The 15278-nt window shown below is 26.0% G+C and overlaps 1 protein-coding gene across 5 annotated transcripts in view; it reads right to left on the reverse strand.

The window, feature by feature from the left end:
• The window catches only part of nocte (no circadian temperature entrainment), a 34901-nt gene that overhangs the window by 3096 nt on the left and 16527 nt on the right, over positions 1-15278 (reverse strand). For 4 of the 5 annotated variants that reach the window (XM_086914051.1, XM_012486133.3, XM_086914052.1 and 1 more), the window contains exons 10-17: positions 13412-15181; positions 3555-5537; positions 2624-2818; positions 2161-2472; positions 859-1044; positions 580-715; positions 127-477; positions 1-44 (exon numbers count right to left, since the gene is read on the reverse strand). The exon at positions 1-44 is cut by the window's left edge and continues 81 nt beyond it. In XM_086914051.1, the coding sequence (XP_086770177.1) occupies positions 1-44; positions 127-477; positions 580-715; positions 859-1044; positions 2161-2472; positions 2624-2818; positions 3555-5537; positions 13412-15181 (4977 nt within the window). The remainder of the gene's footprint in view (positions 45-126; positions 478-579; positions 716-858; positions 1045-2160; positions 2473-2623; positions 2819-3554; positions 5538-13411; positions 15182-15278) is intronic. The other variant, XM_086914050.1, reaches the window with a different exon arrangement.

Genomic DNA, 15278 nt, shown 5'->3' on the forward strand with positions numbered 1-15278 from the left:
TTGTTGTTTACAATTTCTTGATTTTGGAGATGGTATTTGGGGTGCTGTAAAATATTGTATATCATGTAAAATATTATCTATATTATATTTTAACATATCACATGATAGAAATATGATTTGACTTACTAGAGCTGAAAACTGATGCAAGAACATCCTGCTGATTTCCCGATGGACTTTTTAATTGTCTAGGTTGTTCTTGTGGTTGATGTTTGCTAAGAAAAGTGGGACCTGCATTTGCTGGTCCAGGAAGTCCTCCTGTCGGATTACGAAATTGCTGAGCTGCTGCAGCTGCAGCAATTTGTAAACCTGAACTAGATAAAAAGCCTGAGCTGAAATTTTGAAGTCCAACAGGAGTAGCACTGCCAGTTGCCAAACTTTGACTGTGCTGTCCAAATCCCTGAAGTCCATAATGAGTACCAGTCTGTTGTGTAGCACCTCCTGGCTGATAAAAACCTGTTTGTGATCCGGGAAATACATCTGAAATAAATATAATAATTATATTAAACAGTAGCAAATGAAAATATAATAATGGCAATTTGTATTTATGATCTATTAGATAATGTACGCTTCATTACTTACCAGCTGAAGTTGCACTATAATAACTATTAGCTGAGGCTTGTACATTCGGACCAGGTCTCTGTACCAATTGGGAATTGCCCATATAACTGCCACTTACGCCGAGTACTTGATTTGGATCATATGGTATGTACGTTAACTAAAAAAAAAAAGGAAAAAAAAAAAAAAAAGAAAAAAAGAAAAAAAATAAACATACGCATCTTGCAAATAATTTGATAAATAACTTCGTGCACAAATTAAATAACTATTAATTATACATTGTTTAATTAAAATAAGACGTACTGGATTTGGTTGAGGAGCAGATGGTGCTTGAAAATGAGGAGCTTTAGTTCCAATAGCTCCAATTGGTTGAGAAGATGGCTTGACACTGGCTGACATTAAGGAATTTGAAGAAGAGCTAATAAGAACTGTATTCGGATTGTTACTGAGTTGTTGACTTTGTCCAAATGGTGGAGCAGCAGCTGCTGTCTGTAAAAAATGAATATTTTTATATTTGAATACTTATGTATTTTAAAAGATGAAAAGAGATACCAAAACAAAGAAGTTATCGGTTCAATTATATCTAAATATCATCGTAGTATGATTTTTTAATATATATTTGCTATAATTTGATAATATCTTATAATATGTTTTTGCATTTGGTTTAGATAGAAATAATCAATCAAACTACATTTTCTATATATCTTTTTTCTATTTTTGAATATTATTTATATATAAAATATCTCAATATTTAATAAATATTTAATAAATTTTAAAATATCAATATATAATATTCCAAAATGATTAGTATAAGCGAATAATAATTGTAAATGCAAAAATTAGAAAAAATGATATTTTACTTTCTTTTCTTTAAATTTTATTTTTGAAAAAATCGAATTTGAAAACTTTTTCAAATACAATAAATTGATATGATATGAAATTAGAATAAAAATTATTTAAGTTTTTCTTTTAATAAAAATCGAAATATATATATATATATATATAGTCAAATCATAAATAATTATATTAGGTATCGCAAAAATATAATATGATTGTAACACTGATCAAGTGATAGAAAAACAAATTTCAATATTCTTAATTTAAAAGATCGAAAAAGAGTTGGATAATAAATTCTAACTTGAGAATATTATGATTTTAGGATTATGCTATATTTATAATATATTCAACGAATCACATGATTTTTTTCGAAAACGTTTTTTTATTAATTTTTGCATAGAATAATTATCCATTGATTATTTTATATTCTTTAGGGATTTTATATTCTTTTAGGAATTAGTCAAATTTATTATTAATTTATATATTTAATAAATTTCAATTAGATTTTTTTTAAAAGAAAAAATATTTTTTTTTTAATATATTTTTGTATATGACTTATTGTTCCATCTTAAAAACATTTTATACATATTTTTGTTATTAAATTAATTTCGCTATAATGATTTATTATATATAATTGTTCTTCTGTAATTTATTTAATTAAATTATGATATAGAAGAATATTTTATATTTGATTTGCATTAAAATAATTTTATTAAAATAATTTCTTTAAATGCAAAATAGAATATATCACATAGAACGTTTACTTACAATGCGATATTGCGAAAGATTGCTTTGATACATATCCGGAGTGGGTGCATTTGGCGCGTGCGGTGGAGGAGGCGGAGGTTGTTGCAAGTAAACATTCTGTTGACTAAATGAATTTTGAAGAGATGGCGCATATGGTGGCGCATATTGTGTGAAAGGAGAACGGCTCTGATCTAACTGAAATGCTCCATAGAGACCTCCTGCTTGAGCTGGAAGTTGACCGGAACCAGTGTTAAATAATACAGCTGGCGGAGAAGGTATTGCAGACATGCTACCGTATTGTGCAGCTTGAGAGCCTGGATATTGAGGAAATTCCTGAAAAATAAAAATAAAATAATATAACCAATAGAACAACGAAAACAAAAAAAAATATAATATAAGAAATCATATTAAATATATTGAAGAATTTGTTTATATAATAAAAAATATAATATTACGTGAATATTTCCAAAATAATTCTGATCACCTGATAATTGATATGAGAAGGTTGTCCTGTAGAGTTAAATGGAGGTGGGCTCAATGGTCCTTGAAGACTGACAGGAGGATGTCCGATAGGACTTTGACCTGCTCCGATAGAACTCGGTCCAGGAACTGTTGAACCAGACTGGCTACTGCTGCTGCCCGAGGATTGTTGCTGCGGCTTCACCTGCGGGGGAACCAGCTGCGCATCAGGCAAAGAGTCAGCATCTTCCCACAGGGGACATGGTGTTTCGTTATTTTTAGTTTTCTATTTACATCACTATCAACTGCTATTTTAATCGATGCTGACAGAATAATATGAATTTTGTGATATGATTTTCTCTTCTTTTTAAAAATTTTTTTTCGAAGTTTGGTGAAAATACTTAGGTTCATTGCTAATCGCATAAGTTTAATTAAGTAAAAAGAATTAATGATAAAAAAAATATTATTGATTAACCGAGAATAATGAAAGACGATTATTGTTTAAAATCAATGATAATATAGATAATATGGATAATCTAGGAAAGAGGAAAAAATCACAATGATGATAAATGACATCGATTATGAAAATGGGAGTAATTGATATATAAAAAAGTATTTGTTGATAATTATATTTGCAAATTTACAAAATAATATAAAAATAAAAAAAAATAAGAAAAAAAATGATTTTCTAGTAAATGAAACAAAATTAAAACGATGCGTGTTAGCCACTTACCTTTCTAATTTTCACCATGATAACTATTTATAAGAAATATTTATTTCAAATATGAACAAAGAACATTCAAATCGGTGAAAATAATAAAATGAACAAATTATAAAAAATTTTCTTAAATTTATAAAAAATTTATAATTTAACATCGAGTCAATTTCTAGTGATGTAATAGTTTAAATATGCATGCATGATAACATGATATAATGTTCGCGAAATGATTTCTCACCTTGCACACATTCGTCGAAGTAGTTATTTCATTTTTCATATTATTTTGATTATATTGTTGATGAGGGCTGTAACTATCATCAACATCTGTACTTTCAAACGCTTGAGGGAAAGTATTAGCAGTACTAACAACATTGCCATCTTCGTGTTCAACCACGGTTGGCATAGGAGGTGCATTTTCCCATACTTTTTTTACTGATGCAATTTTTAAATTAAGTTCTGCTGTAGAAGGTGAAATAGTATTTTGGCCAGTAGCCATGTGTATAGATCGAGTCATTCCTAAACTTTTGTTTTTGTCTTCTGTTAATTGAGAAAGATCAGAATCAAAAGTGAAATCCAATTTCATATCTGCATTATCTTCATTTTTATTAAATGAAAGAGGCATTTGAATTGGCTCTTGATTTTTATCTTTTATTAGATCATTAGGTTTATTTGAAAATGCTACGGGTAAACTTTGTTGCTGTTGTTGTTGTATACTAGTGGCGGTATTACCTTCTTCTTCCAAATCTGTACGTTTCTCAACGCGTTGTTGTTGAGTTTTTATATGATTCGGAAATTTAGTCTTTACTGCTAAATCGGAAGGACCAGCCTTAGTAGTTTTTGAATAATTTGTATTCTCAAAAATTAATGTTTGAACAGGAGGTGAAGATACATCAGAAACTGAACTTTTTTCTAGAAGTTGATCTTTCAAACTTTTGCCAACATTTTTTTCACCACTTGGTGAATTTCGTTGACTACTATTACCAGAATTTGTTTGTTCGTTAACTTCATGACTATGAACGTGACCATGATCATTTTGTGTTGATAAACCTGGTATTAATTGGATATCAGAAGAAACTGTTGATGGAGAATTTGATTGTAACTGACTCGTAGTGAACGGTTTATCCCAAGCATTCACAGATGGTGGAGGTGCGGGACCACCAGTTGACGAATCTTTACCAAAGTTATTTGAATTGTTAATTTTGATTGTATCATTCGCATCGGATGTGCATATTTGTTGTTGTTGTTGTTGTTGTTGTTGTTGCTGCTGCTGCTGCTGTTGTTGTTTAGCTAAACGCTGCTTTTGGAATCTAGGTGCAAGTTTTTGACTTCTCGAAGCTCTATCATATTGTTTTTGCAAAATATTTGTAGGTTGTGGAATGGTTTGAGCAAGCAATGGCGGTATATTTTGTACTTGTTGCAAAGAAGTTGTTTGCTGCGAACCACCATTTGCTTTTGACTTTGAACGGTCGCGTTCTCTATCTTTTTCCTTTTCTCGTTTTGCAGGTTTTGTCTCTTCTTTTGAACCATGTCTAGATTCTTTTACATTTTTCTTTGAACGAACTTCCTGAAAACCGTCAGAATCAACTTTATCTTCAACAATATTAGGAACATCTTCAATGCAATTATTTGTTTCCATTTCACAATCAATCATTGGCTTTTTCTCTTTTCCTTGGGATCTTTTATTAATATCATTAAGAGCTTGACTAACTAAATTAGAATCGCTTAATTTTATTTCATCTAAACGATTCACTGTAGTGTCTTTTGTTATCGATTTATTTGAAATCGATAAATTATTTCCAGAAGTTTGATTTCTCGATCTTCCATTTTGTATTTGAGTGGTTTGTATCAACGGCGGAATGCTGTTGGAATGATTCTTCTGATTTGCGAAACTGGAATTCTGTAGATTTCGTTTTTCTGCGCCAGGGGCTCGGGACGCTGTATTGGAAGACTTTACATTTTTTTCACGTTGTTCACGGTTGTTTCCTGCCTGTTCATTTCTACGTGAATGCATATTTGACGCTACAACATTTTGATTATTACCCGTATTTGAACGAGCAGAAAATTGTTTATTACGACTGTTACGTGATTCTTTGTGATCCTCTGTGTGATCTTCACTGTTCTCAGACGTAGTTTCCCAATCTTCGTTTCCTAAATCTGAAGATGTTTGTTTCGATACATTACTACCACTGCCACGATAACGCAATTCTCGATTATCTCTACCCTATAAACATAGAATAAAATCAAATATAAATTTATGATATATAATATAAATTATATATTATAATGAATAATATTATACAAATACAAATCAAACGTTTATACAAATCAAAAAAAAAAATATTCAAATCATACGTAATCATTAATCTTAATAACATTTTTAAGTAAAATAAATTTTGAAAGAATATTTAATTCTTATAATTTTTTTATCTGCAATCACATCTAATAAATGAAAATAGCCTTTAAAATAAAAAATAATTTTTTTCAATATCTCTGTGTTTATATATGAGAAAACAATTATATTTAGAAATTTAATCTTGTTACCAATTTCGAAAACTTCGAAATATATTGTCAAAATCATCACACATATATATATAAACTTTTTTTAAATGTAGATTATGAATGCACTTCATTTTGTGTAGCATTTCTATAGCCTAAACTAAACAATAAAGCATTCGCTGTTACAAACATATATGTATACGAAATTTAATATAGTAATCAAATAACTATTTCTTGGAAATTTCGAAAAGTATAAGAGATCGCTGAAATTATAAAAAAAAAAGATATTTGGAATAACATCTTTGATATGTGTTAAGGTCAAGATCATCGATATACTATCGTTTAAAATAATTGTGCGACAAACAATTTAATGTTAATCTAGGCAAATGCTAAAAAAGTTTAGAATTCAAATATATATCTTGTAAAAAAAAAAAAAAAAAAAATTAAAACAACCCTAAATGTTAAAAATCTAAACTTAACTTAAATTTAATTATATTCTATTGCTAATTATTGTAAATATTTATTATCACTATTCAAATTTGTCCAAAGCTATGTTATGACTATGTTAAAATATATAATAAGAAATATATGGTACGTTTGTCTATAGTAATTCAAAAATCGATCATTTTATATATATATAAAATTATTCAAATTATTTAAATCGACAAGTTAATCTAATTTTTTTAATTAATTTAACTTCTTTACATCGATGTACAAAATTACGATGTCTGTTATGACATATTTCGGATAAAATATTTTATAATGAAATATTTATATATAAAAAAAAAAAATTGTTTTGTAAATCTAGAAAGAATTAGAAATGTTTTGCTTTTCTCAATTTATTTAGTCTTTTCGATAATATGGATATCATTATTAACTCAATCTCATTCACATATTTTCATTATTACTACACTATTATTTATTATTACTAATAATGTTGCGATTTTTATTAGATTATTGTAACATAATATCAAGATTTATTTAAATTATGGAAAAAAATAAATTATGAAATCCTTTGGAATTTGAAAAAACTGTCGTAATGCGAAATTTATATGAAGAGAATTATAAGATATATATCCAAAGCATATATCGACATTACATGATCAGATATAATCCATCGATAAAATATTGAAAATAAATATTAAAAAGTCAATTTATATTGTGTTTGATTTTATTTTTATCGGAAAAATCTTAAAACACAATTCATTAGTATACTTTTAAAAAGATAAGATAAAAGTTAAAAAATTAAATTTTGCAATTGAATGTTTCATTATAACATTCCTTTAAAAATGTTAACCATTTGATATTATTGCATTTTTGATCGGCAACTAATTGGCTTTGGCATATTCACAATTATCGTTCATTTCACAATAGCAGATTGACACAGGCATAGCAACTTTCAGTTATCTTTATATATGAATAAGACATGATATGTTTTGTAATAATGTGAAATGAATAAACATTCATTGTCATTATAGGAACTAACAAACGTATTTTAATTAGCAAAACATTCACGTTGCCAATGAAAGATATAATATTGTGCCAATTCTAAATTAGCATTAGATGGATGCATTTCTATTGAAATACATGTAATTAATATAAATATACCGATACCAATCAATTGATTTGTGATATTTATCAATTAAACGACTATATTTAAATAGCAATACATCGTTGCTTGATCTATTATATCTTTCATGTTTGTTTTTAAAATAAGAATAGAATAAATAATTAGATTTTTTGATAAACTAGTGTTTTTATAAATTTATCAGAACAATGAAATAAATATATTCTTATAGAAATAATACATATATGCTTTGTTTTTTTAGATAAACAATTCATTGTCAGAAAGACAAATATTAAAAAAATGTATCCACTATAACTGCAGCTTAAAATTGTTACATATTTCGCAAAAAATAGACCTCTGGCATATTGGTTAATTTTAACATTAAATGGACATTATATGTATGTATAAAATATTCCAAAAATGTTGGAATATCCATAAACTGGAAATTTTTAAAGTAATTTCAAGCAACATTTTCCTTTGCAAAAATTTTTGTTACATCTTTGTTAACGAGCTCTTAACAAAAAACACTGGCTAATCATAGAATTGTATAGTCTAATCAAATCACGACGAGTAGCATTGGCTACATACCACTGATCGAGCACAAACAAATCTATGTAATATATATCGTAGAAAATATGTTGAATACAAGATATAATATATGAATATAAATATTTTATTAATAAAAAAATTATATTGAATTATATCATGAAAAAGATTATAATATTCACATCTTCTTCGACATTCTTTGAATTTGATTGTGCCGATCGCGGGTCGACTCCGCTAGACGCTCCGTGATTTGTTAATAACAAAACAAAGTTTTTGCAAAAAAAAAAATGTTTAAAATTAATTTAGGAATATTCCAGTATTTTGGGGATATTCTGTGTATATATAATATATATTGAGCAAATAAATACACGGTTTTAAAGAACGTAAATTTTTTGTGATGTCGCTAATAATATAATGGAAATAAAATTCACTTTATTTCACTTTATGTAAAATTTTAATTTTGTATATGCACATTTTTCAATTATAATTAATGAATTCTGGGAAAAATTTTAAACATATATTTTTTAAAAATTCTGAAAAATAAAAAAATTAGAAGTAACTAAAAATTAAAAAATTTAATGTCTTTATTACCGTATCGAATGTATCTAAAGAAAACGTAACACCATAATTCTGTCATTCATCAAAATTATTTTCTAATTTTAAATTTAATAAATATAATGGAAATTTATATATATGTATAAAAAAAGAAATTGTAAATTATAATGTATTTTAATTCTACAATGAAATAATAAAATAAAATTAGTATATTAAAAAAAATTTGTATCCGTTTCTAAAGATAATAAACAACGGAAAGCATGATTTCGAATTGTTAGAAATAAAATGCTAAAAATAATCAAATTTCAAATTTTTTTTCGCTGTAAAAATAATTTTATTGTAAGTGTGTAAATTATAAGTTTATATATGTTAAAATAAGTTAAATAGTGAAATATGTAATTTGGAAATAAACATGATTATCATAATGTCATTATGACGATATATATGTATGGTATTTTAATTATAATTGAAAAAAGATATGGAGAATTATTACCATATTTTATTATTATTTAATTATTATTCTATAATGAAGACATAATAAAAATGAAATTATCTTTGTATCTCATATTTTTGATTATCAATTAGATAGAAAGCATATCGCAAAATTTTATGCATGTATTGTTATATGCATCCCTTGTTCAAACGAATTGAAATTTTGAGAGAAAAGAAAAAAGAGAAAAGAAGATATAAAATTATGAATATAAAATTATAAACTTCAGATTTTTATTAATTTTCAAGTTATTAATAAAAAATTTTTAGTGCAATATGTTGAATTCTGCATACGTGTATATCTTTGATAATGTATGCGTCAATCCAGTATGACCACTCATTTATTGTTTTCATAAACACAGAATAGTAGTAGGCAGAATCCAAAATGTATACAATGATTAAACCAGTCAAAAACCTATTTTTTTTATGATTGAAATTATAATGAATATCATTTTTGATATTTATGGGTCACTCAATTTGTTTTATATTTTATTTTTACATTTCGTGAATCCAAAGAATTATCTTCGATATTAGCTTTAAAATATTAATTTTTTAAACATAACTTAAAACATAAATTTTAAATCTCATTCATAATTTATAAAGAAATAGCTTTTTAATCATCTATTTATTATAAATTTTAAATTGCGATATATTTATAGAAATAATAGATAAGCAGTTGTAATATATTAATGCATACATTGCCAAAGAAGTACACATAAGCGCAGAATATATTGTATCAAAAATTTTTTATTAATATCTCGAAAACTAATAAAAATCTGAAGCCAAAATTTTACGTTCAGGATTCATTTCTCTTTTCTTTTCAAAATCTTAGTTTGTTTAGTTAAGAGATACATATTATTATTATTTATTTTTGTCATCACTTTCTAAAAATTCATTCATTCATAAAAATATTAATAGAACATAAATTTTATATTGCTTTCATTTTTGTCAATTATGAATAATAAAAAACAAAACTTTGTTAACTCGTTACAAAAATTCAATAATTAGCACATAAACATTAAAAATGAGAACCAAAAATATTAATAAATTATAATATAATAAATATAATAAATTATTTTGATAAGTAAATATTTTAATAAATATATGTATATATATATATATATATATATATATATATATATATAATATATTTCTAATATCAATAAAAAAAATTTGTTTTAAATAATTTCTTTAATTAAAAAAAAAATACATACTGCACAATTCCACAAATTGTTTGTGGATAATAATAAATATATGTCAACTAACTATTTATATTTATTTTGATCTTCAGAATTGATATATATTTTACGAAAATATTTTTTTTATTTCTATATATATTTTTTATTCTAAGGATATGCATATATAATATATTCAGTTCATATATGTTTATAGAAAGTTTTTCTCAAATTACGCGAATTTCCATTTACAGACAATTGGCAGTTTTAACCTTCGCATTGTTAAAAATACTAATTATATTTTCAAGAATGGATTATACGTTAAAGAATAATTAAAATTTATATTTTATAATAGCTTCAGAATCCATAAAATATTAACCCTTTGCACTCCGGGCTTTTTTCGCTCGGGCGAATTCCAACTCCAGACGATTTCTCATACCTGTTCAATGAATCTTTTAACTAACTTAAAATAATTTCACACACAAATTAACGTATAAAACTTTTTATATTTTAATATTTTATCTATCTTTACATATAAAGGAAGATAATTTACTGAATATTAAAAATCTATGTTGTGTGATATTAATAATAAAGTAATTACTAAGAAACATTCTCGGTTTGTTAAGGCAAATATCGTTACAAATCTTATAATCCCAATAACATATTCTTTATTGTCTATTATTCTTATTTTTCATCTTCTTATATTATATTTCTATTTTTATCATTATTTTTCTTCTCTCTATTGTTAATTTCTTAATAAATAGAAATAATTTTATTATTTAATTACGAAAAACTCATCTTGAATTAATATCCCAATAACTTATTCTCACATTCACTGTATTATTCTTATTTTCCACCTTCTCAATTTTTATCACTATTTTCTCTCTATTGTTCTCTCTATTGTCAATTTCTTAATGAATAAAAATAATTTTATTATTTAATAACGAAAAAATCAAACTCATCTCCATTTGAACTAATTTCATTACAGTATTCCATGCTTTCAAAACTCAGAAACTTTGAAAATAATATTTCTATCGCCACGAGTCAAACTCGGACTAACGTCAAATATGTAGTTCGATCTGCGATCACAGTCTAATTTTAGATAAAAAAATCTAATCATTTGATAATATATTATTCTACACTTTATAAGTTTAAAGAGCTTAAGAATCTATTCATGAAACGATATTTTTAAAAAATCAAACATAAATAAATAATATCGCCGTTCGAATTGCTGCATCAATCCAAATGGTGCACGAGAACCTCTGGAGTTATCACATTACATCGAATGATGTCATCGTTGGAGCACAAAGAGTTAATATAACAATTCTTAGATGTAAAAATATTATGCATACTGTTATTCTGAACTCTTATATGAGAATTATTATTATGTATTATTGCTAATAATATTTATATATATATGTATTATTAATATATGATAATATTAAAAAATGGATCAAATAGAACAAAACAAAATATTGAAAAATGTAGATTTTAAATAATTATATAAACAAACGCATAAAAGATAAAAATTTAAAAATAAAAATCAATATTGCACAATAAAAAATTTAAGAATTTAAGAATTAATATTCATAGAATTTTTACATTGTTAATTCTAAATATTAGAATGTTTTTTTGAAAAATTATCAATCTTTAAACTGCTTTAATTTCATAAAAAATAGTTATATATAATATATTAATCTTTAAAAAATGAATCTTCTTTCATATTTTCTTAAGTTAAATTTCCTCGAAATTCATTTTACATTGAAAAAGTGAATAAAAAAATAAGGATGATTAAAAAAAAAATTAAGAGGATTCTATATGTTTAAAAAATATTTTACATAAATAAAATCATTATGAATTTAAAGATTAAAGCAATATCTTTATCAATTCTTTTAAAAATTGATATAAAATTGATTTTTTTTCGCTACATTTTTTTTATTTTTCTTTAAATAAGCTATATTGTAAATATTTTAAATATATTTTATTGTTAACTATATTTTTATATAGATTATACAGCTTTTTATTTAAAATAAAAATACGACAAAAAATATTATACCAATTTTTTAGGAGATGATTATAAAGACATAAAAGTGCATACTTTAATCGTTAAAATGACTCTGTAAAATCGTAAAGTTATTATACAACACAAAGTTACAGCAGTTTAAAATAATTTAAAATAATTACAGCAGTTTTAAATAATTTTTTAATGATATTTAGAATTAACATTAAGTAAATTTGAGTATTAATTAATATTTTTGTCACTTAAAATATATTAATATTAACTTTTATCTATAAAATAGTTTAAATTTTTGTTTTTCATGTATTTGTTGTTTGCATATAATCATTTGAAAAGAATCATTTTCATTTTATTCTATTTTTTTTGTTTCTTTTTTCATATATATATATTGCAGATTTACAATTCTTTAAAATCTAAAGATTGATCTCTAATATTTTAAATGTTTATATCCTCGAAATTTTAACTATTTTTTAACATCCATTTTTTAACTTTTGTTATTAAAAAATATAGAATTCTCCTATAATTATTATTTTTATATATATTTTTATATATATTATATATATTATATGGATAGTTCCAGAGATATTGAAGGAAATTTAAGAGATGTTATTTTTCATTCTAACTGAGGACCTATTGTCATTCCCTATATTTATACAAGTGATTGTCGATAAAAAGAATATGGATCAAGTATTCTTTTTTATCTTAAATTTATCTTTTTTAACTTTCATAATCAATGAGATATAACTATATCCCAAACATCATATTATAATTTCGAAAATAAATTTTTATACAATTTCACTACTTTATTATCTATTATATGTTCATTCTTAATTTAGAATGTAAAAGAATATAATTGTTTTTTTTTAATTAAATATATAAATAAAAAAAGAGAATCAAGCTTAGATAAAAAATTTTTCCTATATAAGGAATAAAGATAAAAAGTCGAAATATGTATATAAAATAATTAATATATATACAGAACATTTTAAAAATGTAATTTTTTTAAACATGATTATATAATGTATTTATTCTCTTATCTAATATTTCTTGACAATTATAACAAAAAAAAAATGTTAAATTAGAATGTAAACGTATTTTACTTTATATTTAATTTTCATGATTCCAATATTATGAAGGTTTAAATGTTTGATTAAGAGCAAGTACTCTCATTTAATTATAAAATGAGAAGGAATGAAGGAATGAAAGAAGAATGAAAAATTTAATATTTCGTTATTATTCGAAAAACTTACCCTTCTGCTTCCACTGCGAGTTCTTTTTGAACGTGATTCATCTTTTCTTATAACTTGTATCTTTTGAGAAGAAATATTGTTGCTCGTATGATTTCCATCTTGTTTATTACAAGATTGTTGAGTTTGTTGAGATTGTTGATTCGGAGATTTCGCACGTTTTCCAGTTATTCCAGCAGTAAGTGCTTGTTGTTTCGCTATAATTTTATCATCAGTAGATTCGTTTTGTGATGATAACAAAGAATTTATTTCTTTTTCTGGAGTAGGTGTTGAAGGATTTTGTCGCAATTTTTCAGAATTTTGTTTTTCATCAATATTACGTTCAGAAGAAAAAGGACTCTTACAAGATGGAGGTCCATATCCTTCCATACGATTACCAGTAGTAGTTGTGCTTCGGATTCGAAAACTGCCTCCTCGACCACGACGAGATGGTTCACCCGAAGGTGCAAAACCTTCACGACTCACTTTATTATCATAAGTTCGTTTTTCACTACGTTGTGATTGACAATAATCGGTTCGTTTTTCATCTCGATTGGACATTATTGCTTCACGATTGCGTTCTTCTTTTTCTGTTTTTTGACTAGGTTTTGGTGATCTAACCGATTTTTTTTCTTCTTTACCAGATTCGGTCGAACCAGATACTTCATCGGCACTATTTTCTGAATCTGTATGTCCATAGGAACCACTTCTAGCAGAAGCTGGTCTAGTGGCAGTTCTAGGGCCACCCCTTCGTCCTCTTGTTTCTGGACCACGCCAACCTCGAGCATATACACTGTATGTGCTTCCCCATTGACGACCACCTCGAGAATCTCGCACTCTCGAACTTGATCCGCCACTGCTAGTTCTGTTTCGAATATTCTTTTCTCGTTTCTCTTCTTTCACTTGCTGTTCTATTATTACATCTTCGTTCAATGTATCTTCTCTTTTATCTAAATTTAACTTATCGAAATTTTGCTTCAAATCCTCTGAGTCTTTATCGTTTTTAATAGGTTCCAAAGTTTTTTCTTCTTCTTTTTCAAACGTTGGAGAAACAGCATCCGCCCATGCTTTTGGAGAATTATCACCTCTTTCTATTATTCTATTATTTTCGTTAACTCGATCAATTTTTCTATTCCAAACATCCATTTCTTTTTTTACCTCTAAAGAAGGTTCTTTAGCTTGATCTTTTTTGTCTTGATCAGAACTTGCCCGTTTTAGTTGAGTTAAATTACGTTTCTCATTTTTTAATTCATCTGCCTCAATTCTTTCTTTAGTTACAGGCCCTAATGGTTGCCTTCTTTCTTTTTCTCGTTCTCTTTCTCGAATATCTTCATGATACGCATCACGTTTATTTTCTTCGTAATCGGCAACTTCATTTACCCAAGAAGTACAATCTCGTAATTTATGTGAATCTTCATCTCGTAAAGATGTTTTTGATTCTCGAGAAGCACGACTATCGCGAGAATCTGGTCTCTGTGGACGTTCGTTGCGTTCCATTCGTTCTTCTCTTTGGGTATCGCGACGATTATCGATTATTCTGTCTTGAATGATACGTTCTTCGCGCCATTCTGAACTCTCCGATCTCTCTCTTTGATCACAATCTCGATCTCGATCTCGATCTCGATCTCGTTCACGTTCTCGTTCACGTTCACGTTCACGTTCACGTTCACGTTCACGATCACGATCACGATCACGTTCTCGTTCACGTTCACGATCACGTTCACGTTCACGTTCACGATCACGATCACGATCACGATCACGATCACGATCACGATTACGATCATCGAAGGGATCCTATAAATAAATAAATTAAAATGAAAATTAAAACATATAGAGACATTCATTATAATATTAATATATTGTCAAATGTTATAATAAATGTTACAACAAA

Source organism: Apis florea, unplaced genomic scaffold (genome assembly GCF_048593485.1).
Source record: "Apis florea isolate Af1SG1 unplaced genomic scaffold, ASM4859348v1 contig_3571_pilon, whole genome shotgun sequence".
In the NCBI taxonomy this organism is placed as follows: Eukaryota; Metazoa; Arthropoda; class Insecta; order Hymenoptera; family Apidae; genus Apis; species Apis florea.